Below are 24,286 nucleotides of genomic sequence, written 5' to 3'. Positions count from 1 at the left end.
AAACCACTTCAACTTGTGAAAAACCTTTGGTTTAACATATGCCCAATTCTTGTTTGGCTAATGTTGTAGGGGAGACAGCACAAAGTAACCGGTCACTGAACTCTGCCTCTAAGCGGACATTCAAGTGTGTACATTAGCAGCGATTCTAATGGATTAAACGAATGGTTCGTTACGTCACATTGAGAACACCATATTTCCTCATGCACCACCTTCTTCTTGGTTTACCCAAATGTCATGCAAGTTAGAAAAATAGACTGCAAATTCACAAGACAGAGAAATAAACATTTCATCTCCAGAATGGGGGTTGATTTCACTTCCATTTTTATTTCATATTTTCTAAGATGTGGAAATAGCAACAACAAAAAAGGAGCAGTAACCAAGACAACAGTAACATGAGCAGAGAGCCACTGAGGGGTCTCCACTTGCCAACTCAAAACAGTCATCTTGTGTTGTAGGGGGCCAGCACTTATGCACCGGGCAGGTAACCGCCTGCAATCTGACTCGGGTTTTGGGTCGTTTCTCTTTTTGCATATGTGACTCTCACCTCATTTGAAGCTGTCCCATACACCATTCCCTTCCCACCTCTGGCTTGCCCAACAGCAGCATTAGCAAACCCCCCCGAAAGAAGGCAGTTGCCTTATTTGTGTGTCCGGCTGTAGTTTGTCAAGATTGTAGATGGGAATTAGTGCCATTTTTCTTCTTTTAATATTGTTGATGTCGACAATGCATCAAGTTTGAGGCGACCCCCAGACCACCACTTGGGGCGTCAAAACATGTGTCGAGGCGGTGCTGCGTTACCTTGAACCCTCATTGCTGATAAATTAGAATGCCTTGTGACGCGTTAAGGCTGGGCCTTTAATACATCTCCGGCCCTCCAGTTTTTAAGTTTATGCGCTCAAAGCTCTCTGTTCTATTTGGAATGAGAAAAGTGCCTTGAAATCAGGCTGTTTGGCACACAACATGTAACCCAGGGTCCACCCCCACCCGGCCATGCTCCTCGTACTGTATTCTTAGTCGCTTGTGGCTGGCACTCAGGTTTTTTTCCTCGCAACCAAAATAAAAACCGAATCCTCGTCCCACGATGAAAGAAAAAAAAAAGTTTTTTTTTTTTTTTTCAAATTCAAGGCACAATGTCTATCATTACTCCAGCCTTTGTGTGCGAACACAGACACGTTTGAGTATTTGCGTTTCGGTCGTCAGTTTACGCCTCTCGCGCCTGTACTTCAACGCTTTAATAGTCCAAACCAGTGATAAACAATGAAAGAAACAAACATAAGATAGACGAGAAAATCTAGTCCTTTTTGTCGTTTCAGTATTTCACTTAAAACTCAGTTCATATCCACCAGTTCTTTTGTGGCAAGCTACTTTTTTTTTTAATAAGCACTAAGTACTGATAGATAGGATATAGCATACACCGTGTTTTTTTACGTAAATGCGTCGTGTACTTTCCACTCTCATAGTATGGATTCAGGAATTTTGTCAGGTATTTTTCACTCATCTGTTTAAGGTTTACATTAATGCAAGCAGGGACAGTTTTGCCATGAAGTCTTGCTCTTGACTTGGGTTTGCCAACTCATTACGAGACACCGTTGACCATCGTTACAGACTCTTTGGCGGGTGTCATGCCTTTGCTTGGTGAACGCTTAGAAGGTTTTTGCTCATCTGCTTTGTTACTGGTCCCATTTTCCTGTGTGAGGTTGAAAGACAAAGCAACATCAATATTAGCATATTTGAATATTAGTTTAATAAAGGTAATTTGTAAAAATGTTTTGTCCGTACTTTGGGCTCAGGAACAGAGTGGTTTTCTTTTAAGGGTAGGTTCTGTCTGCTCTGGGACTCCGGACGAGATATGTAATCAGCGACCGTCACTAAAACAATAAAACAGTTAGGGACAATGCTGGGATCCACTACGCAGAGGTATAATTTTAAACCAAAGGAGAATTTTGTAATATACAGTAATTGTGTTCAGGTCTGAATTCTCAGTCTTTTTAAATTATTTTGATTATCCAATCTTTATTACCATTCTTTGTCTCTCTGCCTCTCTTCCAAAGTGCTGCACTAGATCCTTCTGAATCACCCTAATTATTTTTTTTGTTCCTACAACAAAATAAAGGGTTGCACTCCAGTTGGAAAAGTATACAGTATATGAAAAAGAAAAAAATATACAGTATTTAACTCTAATATTAAGTATTCACATGTAAAATAAACATTTTACACAACTGGAATCTTGCATGTCAAACTGGAATATTGCACTTAAAACGGTTTTAGAATGTTGATAGCTCTAGGCAAGAAGCTATCCCTCAGTCCGTTCGTTCGGGCCTTCTTAAGGACATACTGCTGCTGTAGTTTATGGCCCAATTTTCAACCCAACAAAATAAAGAACTTGAATTTTTTCCAACATCTCAAAATAAATCTGCCAATGATGGAAAATTGTTAATGTCACCTCTGCAGACACAGAAATATAAAAAGATGCAAATGTTTACAGACTTGTTTAATCTAGATTTCGTTACAAAAGACAGGCTTTTATTAATTATTATACAGTAATCCCTCGGTCTACTTCTGTGGTTATCGCGGTTATTGGGGACCAAAACAACGCTTGAAAAAAAAAATTAAAAAAAAATAAATATATATAAATTTTTTATTATTATTTTATTTCATTTATTTTTAGTCCCGCGAAGCTCTGAAACCGCGAACGTGGAACCGTGAAGTAGCCAGGTCCCACTGTAAATCACCTCTCCTCTTTCAGAGTCCTCACAAATATGAAATTTCGGGTTTTGCTGCGAGCTCGGTCCTGAAAATTAAAGTCAATTGCTTGTGCTAGGTCGGGCTCTAATGCTCGTGGGTGAGGCTGCGTTTTAAAGGCACAATCCGACCTCTGCTACACATGCAATGTAATGAACATAAAAAGTGTCTACCCACCATTATCAGTTGGCTGTCGATCGCGGCTGGTTGAGCCTCCCTCGGCACGACCGCCACGGTTGCGGCGGCGACGGCTTCGATTGCGACGCTGGGGTCGGGCTTCTTCATCTTTATGTCCAGTAAGAGATTACAGATAAGGTGTTTTGGGATCTTAAAATTGCTTTGGGGTTGAATGAATGCAGAAAGGTTTCTCACCAAGTCCGTTCTCATTAGGCCCAGCCTGGCTGTCTGACTCGGTAGCAGCATCCATCAAACTGGGCTCCTGGTCATTACGGCGCCGACGTGAGCGCCTACGGCGCTCCCCTCCTGGGCCGTCACTGAGGTCTGCATCAGCCAACTCTCCTTCGCCATCCAGCAAAGAGTAAGGGTTGCTGTCAGGGTCTTTCAGCACTGAAATTGCCAAATTGAAAAAAACGATGTAATTACACACAAGCCACAATTTAAACAGACAAAACATACTGTTCAAAAGATTGGGGTCACCCAGTCAATTTTTTTGGTTTCTATTAAAAAGTCACTTTTTATTTCTCAAAGAAATTGTCCAATGTCTGTGTTTTGCCCATATTAATTTTTTTAAGCAAATTTCAAAGTGACCCAAAACGTTTGAATGGCAGTGTACTGCGGTCAGAAGTTGCTCCTGCAAACTTGATCACAGGCTACCTGAGCTGATCGAGTTGGAGGGTTTGGCCCCTGGCCCGCCGCGCCCTCGTACAGTGTTGGCGCCCCGACCTCGACCACCCCGCCTAGAGGTCCGCTCATCTACGCCGTTACCGCGGGGACGCTGGTCACGTTCGTTAACTTCCTCTGACTCAGAAGCATTTGAGAGCTCGGAGTTTGTGCCTGCATAGAAAAAAGTGCTCTTATTTTCATCTCACAGAGTTGAGGCATTAACAAAAAAAACAAATAAAACCTGACTCATGTACTTTCATCCATACCATATCCAGAGTGCATGCTGTTAGAGGCCCTGCGGCCCCTACCGCGAACGCCGTAGGTACGAGGCGCATGTTGCGAATTGCTGCTTTCGTCAGTCAGGTAGCCTTTCTCTCGGTCGCCTCCAGCCGGCCCGCTTCGGTTCGGATTCGTACGATAGCCTACCCCGATCTGGCGGAGCTGTTCGTCAATTTGGAGACGCTCGAGGCGCAGCTGCTCCACTTCCTGAAAATGTGTTTGAAAAGGGAGATTAGGTGCAATAAAATACCTGTTGTGAGGACATATTGTCCAAGCTGATTTTAATTCATTTAAATCTAATTGATGTAAAGTCTTTTTAAGTAGATTATTTGAAGTGCCGCTAGGGGTACAGTGAGCCCTCACATATTTGAGATTTCTACTGCAAGAATGACAAACATTGTTTTTTTTCCGGATGAATTGAACACAAATCATGACATTTTAATACAGACGATTAAATAACTGCATTATATAGCAGGTATAAGGAGTGCCATGCCTTATATTTATTGGCTTCAAGACACCACTTCTTCCAATGAACATTTCATGTGGTCTTAAAGCATCCTTACAATCATGCTTTTGTTTCAATTACGACAGATCCTTAACTAAGGTTATGGTCAACTTTAAAACTATCCTCCTTTGTTCATATTTGAAAACTCAAAGCTTGCAGCATGCTAAGTGAAATCCAGCAATCCCGACACTGGCAAGTGATTTGTTGTTTGCAAAGATGCACGAGTGACTTGACAGACCTCACTCAAGCCTCTCCACACTAAAACGGACCACAAGCAGTTGAGTTTAGTTCAACTTGAAATTTGCTAAGGTTTATGCTGTTCACAGGGGATACACAAGGACGAGCGGTGAATACCTTCATAGGAACTACCCTCAAATGATCCTTCAAAACACGCTGCCAATTTTGAAATAGTAACATATTTTAGAGTTTTTGCCATATTTAACATACTCCATTACTTTTGCTGGCACAGTACAGCACGAACGCTCATTCCAACTAAATATATATATATATATATATATATATATATATACACATATACACACACACAATGTCAAGGGATATGCAATTGACTATATTTACTTTTAACAGATACATCAACATGATAGATTACTTGTATGACATGCCTGTTGCAATATGGCTGCCGCTCCAACTTATTTAAGCAGGGGGGGGCGAACACTGGCAACGTGGAGTCTAATGTACATTTAAGGTGACAGCTGTCTGCCAACGACAGCTGTCGCTCAAGGGATAGTTGAGGGGGATGCTTACGGAATGAAGCACAAAGAGGGCTTGGGGGATGGGGTATGCTACTAATTTTGGATGCTGAGGTTCCAGATAGGTGTAATCTAAACTCACTGCATGCCGGTCATCCAATCCTAGAGGAGGGCTATTTTTGAAAGCACATGAGGTAAGGGTAAAACGTGGTACACTCAGCAGGTTTGGTTCTGGACAAGTCATACAATTGATCCTATTTGAAAATTACTCAGTTTACAAATCACCAACCAGGTTGCAATTGAGAAAAAAAGAAAAGTATAAAGCACCCCCCCAAACTAAATAATAAAAATCACCAGAGGGCGGCACACTAACCTGAAGGTAAGACACGTGGTACTCCAGCAAAGCCTGAGCGTTGCTAATGTTCTCCTTTGTACCCACAAATACGAAGGGAACCATGCCCTGATGAAAGAATATGGGGATGGGAAGAGCAATAGTAAGTACATGTCTAATTATCCTTAAAATATATATGAACACTTAGTTAATATGCCTTAGAAGAAAAACGTGAAAATCTCAAGCAGCGGTAATAGTATAATTCAACCCATATGTGCTCACAGCCAGGTGACAATCGCCAACAGAAACTCAGTGCATTGAAAACATTGCCAGTGTCAAAATGTTAAGAGCACATTGAACATGTCTATCCTGTCTCACATCAAACATTTGTTATTTTTCAAGTAGGCAAAAGCTTTGAGTTGACGGGGAAATGAGCTCAATGGTCCATTCACCTCTTTGCTGTTGGCAGTGTCGTCCCTGCCTGCCCCCTGCCTGCCTACCTCCTCACGGGGAAGTTTTTTGTCGTTGTCGCCTTCAATCCTGACGCGGACAACACCCGACTTGTCTACGATCTCTTGAATGACTTTACCGTTCTTGCCGATGACTTTGCCTGTGTAAGAGATGAGATTTCAGGCCATTTGATATGGTAAAAAATAAATAATAATAATAAAGACTGTTGCCCCCTTTGTGAATGTACTCACTCACCTACAAGGTTCCTGGGTACCTGAAAGTAGTCTTCTTTAAACTCAAGATACTCTCTAGCCTGTTTTACAGCGTCAGGGGTCTGCATTGCAGAAAATTTTGATTTAAAAACACTGAAATTCAAATAACAATACAAAGTGTACAACAAAGAATAAGCTTGCCTCCCCATAGATCCTGAAGGTACAACTCTCCTCTTCCAACTCAATAGCAGTGACACCAGGTACTTTGCGGGCCTGCTGGATGTTTGCCCCATGCGAACCAATAGCAAGACCCATTAGGTCCTCTCTGACACGAACCTCCTCTTGGTATGCGGACGCCAATTGCTTGCTTGTCTAAACAAAAACAGTTAGAATGATTGAATGAACAAAAAGGAAGGACAACCTCTACAAGATGAGTGGTTAGTCGGTGTGGTTTACCTCCAAATGTTTGGTGGCTTCCTCATTACGGGACATTAGCATGAGTTTTGTACGAATACTGCGGAAGTGCATGTCGCTGAGAAGAGTGGCACGCTTTACTGTAGTTTCATTTGTTGACTGAAAAAAGAAATGAGAAAACACACAAAATGATGCGTGTTGTGTGACAAACATGCATATCGGGATGAAGTGAACAAGAAAAAACTGTTAAGTACAATGACAATGAGGTTAACATTAGCATGTGGACCAAGTACTAACCAGTACTATGAGCTCATGAGTTTGTGGACTGAAGAAGATACAGTTGGCGCCAATGGCTTTTCTAAAGTCTTTATGAATGTCGTCGCCCACGCAGCTGTTGAGGAAAAAAAGAATGACTGAACCGTGCTAGAAAGATATCATCATCCTATCTAGGAGCAAAAAGTAGTTACGGAACTCACATGTCTCTAAGGTCCTCTGGGACAGGGATGGTGACTTTATGGAAGGAATTACGCAAGGATGGGCTGTTGGGGTTGAGCGGCCTGATGCGTTCTGCTGTGACAATTTCGTTGTAGGTGGCATCGCATGCCGCATATTCGATGACATAAAACTGGAAAACACACACATTGCACTGAAATAATCAAAAAATACTTATGAATCAGCATATTAAACTAAAGATTCACCCATAATATGCAAGTGTCACATAGTTTATCAAGTGTAGGTATGCTTGAAGTCTGGAGTACTAAAAAAAATAGATAAAGATACTTTATTCATCCCCGTAGGGAAATTCACATTTCCAGCAGTACTCCAATGTTAGAAATAAAATAGATTATAGAATACAAAAAAATACCAAATCTAATAAGTAGAATAAAAATTAGAAAATAATTGTAAAAAATTATTGTTTCCAAAATAGAATCACTAATACCTTTAAATAAGGCCTGGTTTCAGTCAAAGCCCAAAAACTGTACACCATGATCCCTTTATCCTTTGTGACACCTAGATTTCCTACACCTGATACCATCTTTGAGTCATTAAAAATGTGTTCGGAAAATAAGGTCCGCTAATGAGGGAATAATGTTCAGGTCTTTAATTTACTTAAGGAAAGGTTTGCGTTATTTACCTCGCCTTTCATCATTCGGACCCGGGCTAGCCACCAGCCACATGGCTCCTGTTCGTTTGCTCGGGAGTATACCTGTGGAGAGAGAATATATCATGACATCCCACCCAATAGTGTAGGTCCATCAAATGCTCATGCATCAAAAAGAGAAAATTGAGCGGAAAAGGCCATACCTCCACCTCTTCTCCTTCTCCAATGTCCTTGTTGTAGTCGACTGGAGGTGGCAACCGCACGTCACTGAAGGGGAGCTGCCGCTCTGGTTGCCAGCTTTGGTAAGAACAAAAAAATGCTGATCCACATATTTCCCCCCCAAATGTTATCAGATTTTCATAAAATGAGATTAAGTTCAATAATGCGTGGCTAAAATGTGTATGTCAATTTTTATTGGTCATTGAATGGATTCATGACCATTGCACATAACATTGTTGAGGTCTATCGATTCATGTAGAAGATAAAACACAGCTAAATTATTTCTTCCATGTGTCACTTCTAAAGAAATAGGCGAACATCTCATCTGCTGCCACGTGTTTCATTCACATCTGAGCTGTGCTGACATTTTCTGAGAGAAAGTAAAAGCGTGTCTTACTCTCGACAGAGGGCGGGTGCTACCCAAAAACAGCACAGGCCTATCATGCCTCTACTGCCAACCCTGCATACCTTAGGCGAGTCACTATTTTTAGGGGGCACCCAGTGCTACACCACACTCAAGGCAAAGTAGATAAAAAGGGTCTGCTGTGTGCAATGGTAGGAGGTTGTTGGTGACATGGGTGGGGCAAAAACAGAGGGCAACCATTAGGAGAAATGGGGCCTTAAAGATTGCAAGAGATGCATACTAACAGCTGCATTCGAAGCACAGGTGTCTAAAAGCTATGAAATGAGTGTGTGTGCGTGGAACCAACCAGATCCAGTTATGGTAACCCAAATGGAGAGCGCATTCTTAAGGTAGTCAAACTTACTTGTTTTCAAACACAATGGTGAGTGAGTCATCATGGACATCCTTGATGTACCCCTACAAAAAGAAAAAAAAATAGTATATTAATATTGCTGCAATCATATATAAAGAGATTGTGATTCAATGTATGCGCAACTGAAGACTCAAGATTAAGACAAAAGGGTATTGGAGCCCTTCCGAAAAACTCGTAGGCTAAAAAAAATACCTCCGGTGCTGTGTGATATTGGTCAGTCTGAAAATGTCCCACGTCGAAAGGGTGTGTACCCTCTCCAGCCGGGACATTTTAAGACTGCCATTGTAACGGTTGCCTTGGAAAACCTCAGCACGCTTGCACATGCTGAGCAATGGTGGGACGGAATCATAGTTGTAGGTGTTCTAAAATATAGGATACCTCTATCTCATTGTGACACGACCCTAAAAGAGGCAAAAGCTTGTTCATTTTGCCAAGTCAGTGATTCGACCAAATGGAAAATGTGTGTGTGGCCCAGAGAGACATCTCTGACCAACTATTGCTAGGACTCACAGGTTGGTCAGTCTACATAAGAAAAATGATTGTGGTCATATAAGAAAGACATTTTGTCTGCAAGACAGGGGCCACATGTTGTGACCATGTTGCGATCATGGCTTTCAAGTGGTTATTTCACAGTTAGACGCTTCTTAGACTTGTGTAAGTTATAGCTATATTGATGTAGAATTCATTTTGACAAAAACAGATTCCTGACACCGAAAACTAATCTGTCACTTGATAAAAGCCGACAGGTGAGGTGAAAGAGTAAATTTAGGGTAGGGGGCTGTAGAACACCCATTAATAACGCCGAGGTGTTATAGAGCACTTTGAAAGATGCAAAGCAGAACATTATCCGATGACTAGATAATAAAATATGCTTTAAAAGAACTGACTCAAAAAGTAAACAGGGGATAATGTTGCGATGGTTTCGATTCGAAAACTGAAGCTAAAACAAACCACGTGACCAGAGTCATGCGTCTTAATTGTAGGGGGAGAATAGAAACAGTTTAATTTCGCTTGTAATGTCTCTCCCCATACAAGTTTCTCACTTGTGGCACACGTAACTCGAAATACTTCTTTAAAGAGACATGACGTTATTGGAAGCGTCCTGAAGCCACTTTTAGATCACGTTTAAAAGCAAAATTAAGATAGAGATTAGCATGAGCTAGCTTCGACTAGCTCGTGCTAACTGTCCACCCCACAATGACCAGTCGTGCCGGGACGCAAAAGCATCCTCCAAAACACTCACTGAGAGTCAATTTTTACCTAAATGACAGCGTGGTTATTTCAGACAGTTTCAGTGGGAAATGTGTTATTTTATAAGAGCGTAAAGTAGCACATAAGCTACACCGGAGCCAGGTTACCTTATAGAAGGCCCCATTAGAGCCGCGAACTTCCACGGCCAGTCCGTCCATACTCGTCGGTAGCTCCCCGTGGCTGTGCTTGTCTAAAGCCGCGACAACTCCGTGCGCGTCGGGTAACGAGAGCCCCCCCAGCTTCGCCGGGAGTTCGCCGCTCCCCGGCCGCTTGTGGGTGTCCAGTGTTTCGGGTGGAGGGGCGGGAGAGGTGACAGGGTTGGGGAAGACGGGCGGGATGCTTTCCACTAAATCGACAACGCAGGAGCCGCTAAATGACCGGCGTCGAGCTACGATCTGGCCTCGTCTCAAGGGGCGCGGACAAAAGGCCGCGTTTGTGTGAACACGCCGTAGGGTGGCACGGCGACAACAGCGCAAAGGGACGGTTATTTAGCTGTGCGGCTAGCTACTATCTTCAACACCTTGATCCACTCGGTAGCGGGCTAGCCGCGGTGCCTCCAGTATGGCGCAGTCGAGCTGGCCAACAACGAAAGGAAAGCCGGTCTTCTTCAGTCTGTCCTGTCTCGGTCACCGACGTTATACCCTGAAAGAGCCGACTGCGGTACACTTAAGCGGCGGGCGATAGCCTCTTGGAGATCGCAGCCTTTCACGACTCACGCCGATAGAGTGAATCGTTATCCGAGTGTCTGAATGACCTCAAACCCCCAACGAAGCCCCGCCCATTACGGAAGTCCTCCCTATGATTGGTCGAGAACCATTGAATCAAATAATTCAAGGTTTCGAAGTCTTTACGTCAGGGTCTCCAAACTTTTTCTCGTGAGGGCCACAACTCTTTTCCCTTCTCTAATCAGGGGCAGGGTTGGGTAGGGTTACTTTAACTGGATTATTTTCAATTACTTTTGGATTACTCCAATACCAAATATGCTAATAAAAGACAAAATAAACTATATATGAATAAAATTAGTAAATTTTGTGCAGGCTTGGGGAGTAACGGAATACATGGAACGACAAAAATGATGTTGGCAAGCTATTTGGATTTATTTTCATTTTGTTGCTGTCGCATTTTATGTTCGTTTTGCCGGAGATCAAAGCGATCAAAGCCAGGAGAGAAAGCTTACCACGTGTTGTGAGTCATAATTTTATTCATATTTAGTTTCCTTTGTCTTTTATTTGCATATTTGGTATTGGAGTAATCCAAAAGTAATTGAAAGTAATCCAGTTAAAGTAACACTACCCAACCCTGATCAGGGGCTAGTGTCAGTTTTTATAAGAAAAAGTGTGACAATTGCCGCAGTGCATAAATATAAACATTAAGTGTTATCCAAAAACCCACAATCAAATAAGTCAAGTCAAGTCAAATTTATTTAGATAGCCCCTAATCACAAAAATGTCTCAAAGAACTGCACAGGATTACAATGACAAAATTACCCGATCTTAAACCAACATGTGGGCAAGGAACAACTCAAAACATCAGCGTGAGGAAAAAGAGAAACCTTGAGAAGGGACCTCACAAGTGGTATCCCTCTTTCAGGATGAAATGAAATGAAATGAAATGTAATGACCAGGGTGAATTACATTTAGCATTACAGTACACAAACATAGTAAACACTAGGTAACATGTTGAAAATTTGTCCGGAAAGTGCATGACAGCAGTGACGCCCCAGCCTGTAAACTAGTCCAGAAAGTCTATGACGGCCACGACGCAGCTTCCCATCTCTGCCAGCTGGTCCATGCAGGCGTTCACATGCATCAGGTCAAACGCTGCTCCGCTGACTCATCTCAAATCGTCCTTCTCCTTCGTATCACCACCAGGCAGGCGGTCGGAAAAAGACAGGACAATACAGAATATGAGGTGGGCATCAATCATAAGCTTTGGAATAGAAGTGTGTCTTAATCCTTGATTTAAAAACTTCCATTGAGGTTGCAGATCTTATCTCCGGAGGCAGGGCATGGAGAAAGCTCTCAAGCCTGCAGACTTCTTGGCTCTCGGAGTCACAAGTAGACCGGCATTTTCCGAGCGCAGACTCCGTGCAGGAACATAGGGGGAAATCAAATCAGAGAGATAAGAGGGTGCAAGTCCATGCAAACATTTATATGTTAAAAAGAGAACCTTAAAGTCACATCTTAAGTGGACTGGGAGCCAGTGCAAGTTGGCCAATACAGGAGTAATATGCTCAAACTTTTTGGTCTCAGTCAAAAGTCTAGCTGCTGCATTCTGAACCAGCTGCAAACTTTTGATGCTAGACATCGGGAGACCAGAAAGCAATACATTACAGTAATCAAGCCGAGAAGTAATCTCATCTCATCTCATCTCATTAGCCGTACCGCTTATCCTCATTAGGGTCGCGGGGAGGCTGGAGCCCATCCCAGCCATCTCCAGGCAGTGGGCAGGGGACACCCTGAACTGGTTGCCAGCCAATCGCAGGGCACACAGGGACAGACAACTCATTCGCTCATTCACACCTATGGACAATTTGGACCGGCCAATTCACCTGAAATGCATGTTTTTGGAACGTGGGAGGAAACCGGAGTGCCCGGAGGAAACCCACGCAAGCACGGGGAGAACATACAAACTCCGCACAGAAAGTCTGGAGCTGGATTTGAACCCACGACAGGTTCCCATGACATGAACTGTGCCGCACAAGCGCTAACCACTGCGCCGCCGTGCTGCCCCCGAGAAGTAATAAACGCATTAATTAAAACCTCTGCATCTGATTGGGACAGCATCGACTTCTGGATTCTTCATAGAACATTAGCATAACTGTCAACCTCCACGGCTCCATGCACTTACAAAATGTTGTATTTTCCATTACAAAATACAAAATAATCTTACACCATATTTTTTTAAACGTGTTTATTTATGTAGTTTAACATGTAATATTGTACATGTGTTTCGTTATATCATCTCATCTCATTAGCTGCACCGCTTATCCTCAGTAGGGTCGCGGGGGTGCTGGAGCCCATCCCAGCAATCATCGGGCAGTGAGCAGGGAACACCCTGAACTGGTTGCACACAGGGACGGACAACTCGCTCGCTAATTCACACCTAGGGACAATTTGGACTGGACAATCCACCTAAAATACATGTCTTTGGAATGTGGGAGGAAACCCGAGTGCCCGTAGGAAACCCACATAAGCACAGGGAGAACATGCAAACTCCGCACAGGAAGTCCGGTTGCTGGATTTGAACCCACACAGGAGGTTCCCAAGACCTTAGAACAGTACCGCACACGCGCTAACCACTGCGCCGCCGTGCTGCCCCGTTATATCATATACTGTATATTGTTAATTAACATTTTGTTGTGAGATACTGAGTTGCTCGACATGAATGAGGTTTATTATAAAAAAGGTTAAAAAAATTAAGTAGCTTGGACGTTCACCGTAGAAGGAAAAAATACATGCAAATATAATTAAGTAGAATAATACATTTTTTAATTCAAATTATTAATTCATTTTCTGCATTAAATTATTGGTAACATACCGGTAATGTTGGTAATATACTGATTAAAGGGATAACCACAGCCTGTCTTTTTTCATTTTCTCCTTTTATACTTCCTTTTTTTCTTAACTTCTTTATACAACATAATAATTCGTAATATAATGTATCAAAGCAATTGAGCCGTTTGAGAGCCGTCTCTCTTTAATGAGTTGAGACGAAAAACCGGTTCTCTAAAAAGAGACGGACTTCCTTTCACTACACAACTCGAACTCGTTTGACTTGATTGATTTGCAATTTCGTGATAGTCAGTCTATACCGGATGGTACCTATAATTGTCAAATTTGCGTTTTTCCATACAGATTTTCTTGTACGTCGTGCACGTCTTAAAATGTATAATAAACGTACTTTGTGCGGCAAAAACGTACAGTTTGACAGGTAGGGAACATTAGTCCGAAAATAAAAACAGATCCCTGGTTCTTTCACATAGAAAAGTCCATGGAACGTAAACTTCCGGCTGTGCCTTGCACAATCTTAACAGGTCCCCAAGTTAAGCTTAGTTTTCAGAGCACCTGGATCAGTAGTTTTCAACTCATCCACATTAATGACATATCAAACACTGCTTTTTGCAGATGATGTGGTGCCGTTGGCTTTATCAAGCCGTGATCTTCAGCTCTCACTGGAGGGGTTCGCAGTTGAGTGTGGAGCAGCCGGGATGAAGATCAGCACCTCCAAGACCGAGACCATGGTAGTCAGCCGGTAATACTTTCTACGGGTCGAGGATGAGATCCTACCTCAAGTGGAGGAGTTAAAGTATCTTGGGGTTTTGTTCATGAGTGAGGGTGGGATGGAACTGGAGATCAACAGACAGATCAGTGCAGCGTCTGCCATCATGCAGACCCTGTACCGGTTAGTCGTGGTGAAGAAGGAGGTGACCCGAAAGGCAAAGCTCTTGATTTACCGGTCGATCTACGTTCCTACCCTAAATTATGGGCATGAACTTGGGTCATAACCGAGAAGAAGATTTCGGATACAAGCAGTTGAAATGAGTGGCTCTCCCCTAGAGAAAGGGTGAGAAGCTCGGTCATCCAGGTGGGACTCAGTGTAGAGCTGCTGCTCCACCACATTGAGAGGAGCCAGTTGAGGTGGTTCGGGCATCTGATATGGATGCCGCCTGGACGCCTCCCTCAGAGGGTTATTCTTGGCATGTCCCACCGGCAGGAGGCCCCGGGATGACCCAGGACATGCTGGAGAGCGCTTGAGAGACTACGTTTCTAGTCTGGCCTGGGAACACCTCAGGATCCCGTTGAAAGAGCTGGATGAAGTAGCTGGGGTTAGGGAGGTCTGGGCTCCCCTGGTGAGGCTGCTGCACCCGCAACCCGACCCCAGACAAGCAGAAGAAAATGAATGGATGCATGGCATTATTTTGCCAGGGCAAAGACATGTGACCCACCTGAAACAGGTCCACGACCCACTTTTGTGTCCCTGACATCACCATTTGTGAAACACTGGTATGGACGACATGCAAAACGGCGGTAGATTCCACCTTATCATCACACCATTTTAGGTCACAGTACCAGTGACGAATGTTAACTCTCTCATGCATTTTACGCAATGAATTCTGTCGGGGGCTGGACGAGTAGATTAAAGAGAAAGAAAAAGAGAGATAAAGTAATAAGAGAAAGAGAGAGGGAAAATGAGAGGGGGCGGGACAAAGAAAGAAAAAGAGAGAGAGGGAGGCAGCGTGAGAAACAAAAGATAAAAAGTAGTGAGAGAGGGGGAAAAGAAAGTGAGAGGAAGAAAGAAATCCAAAGAGAAATAGAAAGACAGGAGGAGAGAAAAGAAAGCATGAAGGGTAGGAAGAGAGAAAGAGAAAAGAGAGAAAAGGAAAAAAGGAAGTTAGAGCAAAAGAAGTTAAAAAGACACAGAGAGAGAAAGAGACAAAGAGCAACAAAGGAAGAGAAAAAGAGAGACACAGAGAGTGAGAGACAGAGAGTTGGAGGGACAAGAGGTGTGGAAGAGAGAGAGAGAAAGAGAGAGAGAGAGAGAGAGAGAGAGAGAGAGAGAGAGAGAGAGAGAGAGAGAGAGAGAGAGAGAGAGAGAGAGAGAGAGAGAGAGAGAGAGAGAGAGAGAGAGAGAGAGAGAGAGAAATAAATACAAGTACAGTTTCTTTGTGAGATGCACCTGGCTTTGGCAACATCAAGTGGACATATTTCAACCTGCAGCTTGTTTTTCTCTTGCGCTTCTCTGACTGTTGTCTCGCGGGCCGGATTCAATCCCTTTGCGGGCCTGATCTGGCCCGCGGGCCGCCTGTTTGACACCTGTGTTCTATTCTATCCTAAGCTTTGTAAGTGAAAATGTAATTGTCATCCTAATATGTAAAATGCACAACAAAATTAACATTCATCTCTGGTACCATGAATAAAGTTAGTGTGACAATGAAGTAATATTCAATATGGCTATTTCAACATTTTGGATCGCCAGCCCTTGTGGAATCGACCCTTGAGCCACAAACTATACGTTTCTTCTCCCATTATTGTTAAAAAGTAGACTATGTGACCATACCAGTACTTAATTAATTAATTGATGGCTCTTATCTTACAAATAACGCACATAATTTATAACTTTTAAATTGAAGGCCAATTTCTGTGCATTTTTCTGTATTCTGTGTAAAATATGTAAAAAATCGATTATGAGGTGACTGGCCCTGCTGTAATCAATATTAATCAAGAAATAGGGGAAATATTAAAGAAATATTAATCAAGAAGTAGGGGAACAGATTGCTTATGACCATATTATCGATGAAGGAAAGCCGAAAAGGTCAGGCAATAGTTTGTATGTTCTTTTCATTTACAACTGTCATGATTACCGATGTGATGCACCTGTGCCCGCTCCTTTGGCGCCAACTGCCTCGGACTCTGATTGGCTTCCTGTCACTATTTAAACCCATGTCTATCTGTCACCTGTTGTCAGTCCGTCTTCGAACCTCAGTGTACTCTCGGCAAGCTTTTTCGACCCTGACTCCTACCTGTTTTTGCTCCTGTCTGTTTCCCGGCTTTGACCAGCTTTCTTGTTCCTGACCACGTCTACTCTCCTCTCCTGGCTTTCAACTTGTTTCCGATTCCAACCACGTATTTTGCTCTCCTTTCCCGGCTACTGACCCGTTTTTTCCGTTCCCGACACCGCCATCGCTCGCCACGGAAGTCCCACTTCCGTGTTCAGAGCGACCTATTTCCCGTGTCCAGCGATCAGTGGGTGCAAACCTTTCCTTTTTTCCAATAAAACTGACAGAAACGTAACGCAAGTGGGTCCTGTCTCCGTTCTGGTCTTGACAACAACTACATTTCCTAAAGTATCTATCTATCTATCTATCTATCTATCAAATGTGTGTGATTGTGTGCTTTTGTTATTTACTGTACAAGAATATAAATCCATTTTACTATTCTATATTATTTTTCTCTTTATGTATTTTTCTGGATAAATATATGCCATTTTTATGTATGTAGTGTATTTTTCTTTTAAACCTTTTTATGCATATAATGTATTTGTAGTTATTATTCAAGCATTTTGTATAAATATTCACCAACTTTATGTATACAGTGTATCCGTATTTATTATTTAATCCTTTTTTTAAATAAATGGTTGCCATTTTTTGTATTTGGTGTATTTTTGTATTTTAAGCATTTGTCAATTGACAAATATGTCTTTTATTTGTGTTAAATATTTGTCTTGGCAATTTTTGGGGTGGCGAAGGGGGAGCTGGGGTGGGGGCGCTTAGAGGTGGGTGTCGCCCTGGGAGTAATTCAGTGTAGACCCACCACTGCCTCGAAGACCCATTTTTTGTTTTTCATTTTCTTTTTTTATGTTGCACTCTTATAGTTCTTTTAGGTTTTTTTAACTCTTCTTCGTCATTTAAATGTAATAATCAAAGACAATTAATTCATGTTCAAACTTCCCAAAATTCACGACTCTTCAAGTGCAAATAGACCAACACAAGCCATTGCCATTCCTGGCTGTCTTTAAGGATGTTTAATGGCATCCCAGGCAATGTTCCCTCTAAGCTGCGTGTGTGTGCAATTGCGCACTTCCCAGAGCTTTTCCGCGCACAAGAAAATCTAGCCAGCTCACAAAAATGAGGGCTTGAAATTGCTAATTAAAAAGTGAATTAAGTCAAAGTTACAGTGCATGAAGGTAAAAGTACACGGGTTCCCCTGACGCTGTGTTCTAAATGCGGTATTTTGAAGTCAATGTCGAAGTAGAACGAAGTTGAGTAAAGTCAGTAGAGTTTTTTGAGAACCGGCTTCTTCGGCTCGGCTCACTAAAAAGAACCGGCTCTTTCGAGTCCCAAACGGCTCTTCAGGTTGTTTTTGCTTCTATGATCCCTACACGACCAAATATTATGTAAAATTGTCCACAAAATGACTCAAAGGAAGGGGGGGATAGAACAAAAAAGAAAAAAAATACCAAAATGAAAAAGTAATGAAAAGCTGAAAAAAAAACGTAACAAAAGGAGAGAAAAAGAGAAAAAAAGAGTAGGAAAAATTGGGGTTGCTGTTGCTCACTGTTGTTTCAAGCGTTGCTCACCGACTTTGTGTGAATGCTCAGACCCGTGGAAAATTAGAGGGAACATTGATCCCAGGGTAAACTTTTCAGTAGAACTAAACACAGAGTACCAACGATCCGTAGGTTTAAATATGAAAAAAATGTTTTTATAACCGAGCCTAAAACTAATGACAGTAAATACCGCCGAAATGAATTGTAATAGGTTGGTAGCATCTGCTTCGGATATGAACTCAAATGTTTTGGAAAGATATACCCACAAATAAGATGAAACTTATCAGTGGAACAAGATTCCCAATGTGTGCAAGAAGACTATTCTTATTTTCAGGGTTGGGTAGGGTTACTTTAACTTGATTACTTTCAATTACTTTTGGATTACTCCAATACCAAATATGCTAATAAAAGACAAAATAAACTAAATATGAATAAAATTACTAAATTTTGTGCAGGCTTGGGACGTAACGGAATACATGGAACGGCAAAAATGATGTTGGCAAGCTGTTTGGATTTATTTTCACTTTGTTTCTGTCACATTTTATGTTAGTTTTGACGGAGATCAAAGCCAGGAGAGAAAGCTTATCACGTGTTGTGAGTCATAATTTTATTCATAGGGTTACTTTAACTTGATTACTTTCAATTACTTTTGGATTACTCCAATACCAAATATGCTAATTAAAGACAAAAGAAGCTAAATATGAATAAGATTATGACTCACAACACGTGGTAAGCTTTCTCTCCTGGCTTTGATCTCCGGCAAAACTAACATAAAATGCGACAGAAACAAAATGAAAATAAATCCAAACAGCTTGCCAACATCATTTTTGCGGCTCCATGTGTTCCGTTACTCCCCAAGCCTGCACGAAATTTAGTAATTTTATTCATATTTAGTTTCTTTTGTCTTTTGTTAGCATATTTGGTATTGGAGTAATCCAAAAGTAATTGAAAGTGATCAAGTTAAAGTAACCCTACCCAACTCTGGTATTCAATGTGTTTTTTTTTACCTCAAACCTCAAGGATAACATTTTTGTGACACCAACAGTCTTTTCTCACGAGTGTGAGATTATGATCTTTGTTTTGAGAGTTGAGTTTTTAATAGACAACTTTATCTTGCCAAGACTCATTTAACACAACTGACTGATATTTAGCACGGTATGCATTTTGGGAAAGCCTGCAGCGATCTGCTTGTCCTATACTTGCTCCTTCTTGCAATTTTGCTTATGAACCAGTTTAACCCAATATTTTTTAACTTAGGAACATGTTGTGGGAAAGGGAAAACTACATTCTGAAACATGATACTCTTTATTAAGGATCTGTGAGGCGTGTGATTTTTTTTTTGCATTAAACAAATCAATGTCCATGTTTTCTATGTTTGCAATGTCCCATTTTTTCACACATTTGGACAAGTGTGCAGGAGATACGGTTTAAAAAGAGAGCTTATGTCATGATCCAGCACGCCACCGTTCACCAGGGGGCACCAGCGGACAATGGGACTGGAGAATTATTAAGGATACGACAGAGTGTGCAGTATCCTCATGCGTGAGAAGATAAGCAGGACCTTGTGGTTCAGCCTTGAAGAATTATCTTAACAGCAAGCAAACAAGAACACGGCTCCATCCAATCCAACATGGCAATCAACAATCAGAAAACAAAAATTTGGTGCGTGCATAATGACGTCACTCAATAGAAAACGTCTTTCGGCAATTTTACGAGAATGAGCGCTATCCATCCATCCATTATCTGCACCGCTTATCCTCAGTAGGGTCGCAGGGGTGCTGGAGCCCATCCCAGCCACCTCCGGACTGTGGGCAGGGGACACCCTGAAATGGTGGCCAGCCAGTCACAGGGCAGATGGAGACAGACAACTCACCTGCTCATTCACACCTAGGGACCATTAGGACCGGCCAATTAACCTGACATGCATGTTTTTGGAATGTGGGAGGAAACCGGAGTGCCCGGAGGAAACCCACACAAGCACAGGGAGAACATGCAAACCCCGCACAGGAAGTCTGGTAACTGGATTTGATCCCATGACCTCAGAACTGTGCCCCGGACGCGTTATCCACTTCACCACCGTGCTGCCCACCGTCACTACCAACTACGTATGTTTGAAAAAATCACAGAGGGGAAGCCACTGTGAAAAGTAAAGCGAACACAGCCCCCTTTTCTAAAGCAGCTGAAGGCATGACGTGGTGTCATGTGCTCGGCCAGCATGAATGGTTTTGTGAGGTCCCCTTTTTGCTATTCTGAGCCAGTTTATACAGGAAACTGGAGGTGAGGTTACAAGTGGGGTGCAGTCACCACAACCCAACCTTTTTTTTGTGCACTCTCGTGTCACTTACAGTTTTGAGAACCTGAATTGTTGAGGCTAAGTTAGTTATTTACAAAATCTCCACACCGCTCATCCAGCCAAGGGCTGCTTCATTTACGGTATTTTAAACAATGGATAATAAATACTGTAATTATTATCCAGTTGGTGGGGCTTGGATAAGCTAAAACAGTCACGGTTTTCAAATGAATTCACACTCACGAGGAAATGTTGCAATGTCGGATTCGTTGTGGGTGAATCAGAAGTTATTGTTACATAAATGAACGCAAGTCAGGAAAAGTGTGGTTATAAAGTGAAAATAGGGCTCTTGAGATTAGATATGATAACATGCTTATCTACAGTCTAAACTCTACATTCCACAAGATAAACTAAACTTTTTAGGACTGAAGTTGATGTGGCTTGGATTAGCTACAACCCCTAGCAAAAAGTATGGAATCATCAGTCTTGGGCAAACACTCGCTCGGACATTTTACTCTGAAGAAATAAACTCACAAACATGAAACAATCGTATGGTCATTCCAGAGTGAAACATTTTGGCATTCAGAAACACTAAAATTAATTGGGAAAAAACATGCAATTGTCAGTAAATGGTACTTTTATAAAGCAAGTGCAGGGAAAAAAATATGGAATCACTCAATTCTGAGGAGAAAAAAAATGGAACTAGTGCATTTTAGGTAGAAAATAAGGACACACCCAGTCACTTTCCTTTCCTTGATTGGGCACCAGATTAGGGCTGCTCATTAGTTAGCGGTTAAAAACTGTAGTTATCACACCTTCGAGGGCTCCTGGACTAAGTGGATTGGCAAGAATGATGGCTCCAACAAGAGAGATATCTTTTGAGACCAAACGCAGGGTCGTCAAAATTCTTGAAGAAGGTAACTCCAATCGTATGGTTGCCAAAGATGTGGGCTGTTCACAGTCAGCTGTATTGAAGATTTGGACCAAGTGCAAGCAGCATGGGAAGGTTGTTAAAGTCAAGCATACTGGTAGGCCGAGGAAGAAATGTTGGTGTCAAGACAAACAACTAAAGGCCATATGTCTTGAAAACAGAAAATGCACAGCAAGACAAATTAAGATAAAATGTGAGGAAGTTGGAGTATGTGACAAAAATGTGCAAAATTGCGTAAAGGGAATGGGATTTTCCTATAGGAAAGCGAAAAGGAAACCATTTTTGACACTTGAACACAAATGAAAAACACTGCAATGGGTTAAAAAGAGGCAATTATGGACTGTGGGTGACTGGATGAAGGTTATATTCGCATTGGACAAGGTGATGAAGCTGGATCTTTTGTTTCCTGCTGTTCCGGTGAGATTTACAAAGAGGACTGCCTAAAGAAAACATCAAAATTTCCACAGTCCTTAATAATAAAAGGCGGCATATTAGGCAAAGGCACTGGGGAAATGGTTGTGGTCAAATCTGTGATAAATGCACAAGTTGACATTGACATTTTTCTTATTCCTTCAATTGAAAAAATGTTTGGGGATGATGAATTTATTTTCCAAGATGAGAATGCATCATGTCTCAGAACAGAAACTGTGAAAGCATTCCTTAGAGAAAGACGCATCCAGTCAATGCAATAGCCGGCAAATAGCCAAGATCTCAGCCCAATTTAAAGCCGGTGGTAGAAATGGAAAAATAATGTCCAAAGCAAGGCTCCGACCTTCAAAGATGATCTGGCAACTGCAATTAAAGAGAGTTGGCACCAGATTGATGAAGATTACTGTTTGTCACCTATCAAGCCCATGCCTCAGAGACTGCCAGTTGTCATAAGAGCCAAAGGTGGTGCAACTAGATACTAGTAATGTGTTGTGATTGTTATTTATTTGTCTGTTTTTCATGACTCCATATGTTTTCCCTTAGAATGGAGTGATTCCATATCTATTTCCCTGCACTTGCTCTATAAGTAACCTTTACTGACCATTTCAGTTTTTTCCTCATTTCTTTTAGTGTTTCTGAATGCCAATAAATTGCTTTTTGGAACGACCTTACGATTGTTTCATGTTTGTGAGCTGAGTTTTTTCTTCAGAGTAAAATGTCGGAGTGAGTACTTGCCCAAGACTGATGATTCCAAACTTTTTTTTGCTAGGGGTTGTAAAATGGACACCACCCTCTGATGCATTCTCACTCACTGAGAACAATTGCAATATTACACAAGCGAATGAAAATCAGGTAAAATGGGGTTATAAAGTCAAAACAAGACTCTTGTGATTAGAAAATTTAAAAGTTTATCAAACTCTACAAGATAACCTATACTTTTTAGGACTGAAGGTTTTGTTTTGGCCACATTGCATTTCTTTTGTTTTGTTTTTGGGAATCACATAATATTGGCGGGGACGAAAAATGATTGCTCAATATTGGCGGGGACATAGCATATTATTTTTAATGGATCACATACTATTTGTGGGGACAAAACAAGAATTTCTTAAAATTGGTGGGAACACATCCTCTCCGTCCTTGCCAAAACTACGCCCTTGGTTATCTTCTTTAAGCACGGTTAAACTTGTTTGGCATTGAACCAGATAAACCAGAACCAGTGAAACTATACATGCAGGCAAATACACTCATCACAAGGAATCTATTTACACAACCATACAATCAGAGCCCTAGACGAGCTCTGGGTGGGCCCACATGCGGATGTGAACACGCCCAGATTGAGGTTAAGAATTTGAGAAGAAATAGTCCAGTTGCAGGTGGGCGGATTTCAAGTGGATTGGATTTTTGTTGTTGTTAAGTGTCAATGATGATAAAAAAATAATAATAATAAATATAAATTTAAAAAAAACAACCACGTAATTTTTTGAGAACTGTAATCTACTAATTACAGAAAAACACATCAACACAATTTGACATTGCTTCTCAGATGCACTGGCAATTTACAGAATGAAAATGTATTCCCACCCATGCATTTACTGTTCTTCTTTAAATAATGACAATAAAAAAAACTCAAATCCTGCATTGTCAACCTTAAATTCTGCAAATTCACATTATAACTTTTCAATATAATAAAATGGATATACACAACAAACCAAGCAGAACATGGGCATGTTTAGGTTTTCTATAAAGGTATAGGAAGGGCTATAAATAAAAACAACGGAAGTAAAATCTTTGTATAAATTGTTTTAAATAAATGAAAATATTATTGTTGGATTTTCTTATTTGGATATATGTCAGTGAATTATTAAGTTATTTCAACGAATTTTAACAATAGACAAAAACGAGATATTTGTGTGTATTGTTATATAGAATTATGTTATCAATTAAAAAATCTATAATTATTATTGCAGCCCCGCCAAAAAAATCATATTTGAGGTCGGTGAGACTAAAATATGTGTCCATTTTGAACACAACCAGCCAGCCAGATCCTTTATACATGCTCATTTGGAAAAAAAGATGGTTCAGATCTTTGTATAAATTAAAAAAATATATAGATGTGAAACTTCTTTTTTTCCTCTTCACAAGCTGTTTTTAAGGTGCCGTATGGAATTTGAAACTTTTTAACTCGCTGATGCCAACTTCTGGCTTCTACCATGATTGCAGTCTCTGTTGATCTCCTCATGTTACGTGGATTTCTTAGAGGCTCAAATTACTTTCTTTTTTCATCTTTTTGGGGATTGGTTGGCAGCCAGTCACATGGCACACAGAGAAAGACAGCTCGCTCATTCACACCTAGACAATTTGAACCATCCAATTAACCTGACATGCATGTTTTTGGAATGTGGGAGGAAACCCAGAGGAAACTCACGCAAGCACGGGGGAGGACATGCAAACTTCACACAAGGAGGTTGGTAGCTGGAGTTGATTCCATGACCTCAGAACTGTGCTGCCAGAATTATTCATCCATCCGTCTATCCATTATCTGCACCGCTTATCCTCAGTAGGGTTGCGGGGGTGCTGGATCTCATCCTAGCTATCCTCGGGCAGTGGGCAGGGGACACACTGAACTCGTTGCTAGCCAGTTGCAGGGCACAAAGAGACAGACAACTCACTCGCTCATTCATACGTAGGGACAATTTGTACCGGCCAATAAGCCTGAAACGCATGGTTTCGGAATGTGGGAGAAAACCGGAGTG

At 41.6% G+C, this 24,286-nt stretch overlaps 1 protein-coding gene across 2 annotated transcripts; it reads right to left on the bottom strand.

The window, feature by feature from the left end:
* Positions 1-304: 304 nt before the first annotated feature.
* On the bottom strand, positions 305-10,601 carry fxr2 (FMR1 autosomal homolog 2). Of its 2 annotated transcripts, none has more exons than XM_088346791.1 (17): positions 9,942-10,601; positions 8,575-8,627; positions 7,792-7,885; positions 7,622-7,693; positions 6,963-7,111; positions 6,784-6,877; positions 6,529-6,645; positions 6,274-6,444; positions 6,116-6,194; positions 5,863-6,020; positions 5,453-5,539; positions 3,852-4,071; positions 3,577-3,756; positions 3,115-3,309; positions 2,920-3,027; positions 1,780-1,868; positions 305-1,687 (listed from the first exon to the last, which is right to left on the bottom strand). In XM_088346791.1, the coding sequence occupies exons 1-17, from the start codon at positions 9,990-9,992 to the stop codon at positions 1,577-1,579; spliced, it is 2,028 nt and encodes a 675-aa protein (XP_088202917.1). In that variant the 5' UTR covers positions 9,993-10,601; the 3' UTR covers positions 305-1,576. The 2 variants fall into 2 exon arrangements, with proteins under 2 accessions (XP_088202917.1, XP_088202918.1); XM_088346792.1 differs by having other exon boundaries at positions 5,911-6,020.
* Positions 10,602-24,286: the final 13,685 nt, after the last annotated feature.

This window comes from Urocampus carinirostris, chromosome 11, assembly GCF_059441175.1.
Source record: "Urocampus carinirostris isolate Australia breed hairy pipefish chromosome 11, RoL_Ucar_1.0, whole genome shotgun sequence".
Classification (NCBI taxonomy): Eukaryota; Metazoa; Chordata; class Actinopteri; order Syngnathiformes; family Syngnathidae; genus Urocampus; species Urocampus carinirostris.
This window is presented reverse-complemented; position numbering and strand designations above follow the sequence as displayed.

What these genes read in the sequence shown, in the direction of transcription:
- fxr2 (XM_088346791.1), bottom strand. Translation starts at nt 9,992, where the DNA reads ATGGACGGACTGGCCGTGGAAGTTCGCGGCTCTAATGGGGCCTTCTAT. An exon ending in CTAATGGGGCCTTCTATAAG is followed by an intron (nt 8,628 to 9,941) that starts GTAACCTGGCTC and finishes TTCTTTTTGTAG; the next exon opens with GGGTACATCAAGGATGTCCA. An exon ending in ACCACGTGTCTTACCTTCAG is followed by an intron (nt 4,072 to 5,452) that starts GTTAGTGTGCCG and finishes ACACATTTTCAG; the next exon opens with GAAGTGGAGCAGCTGCGCCT.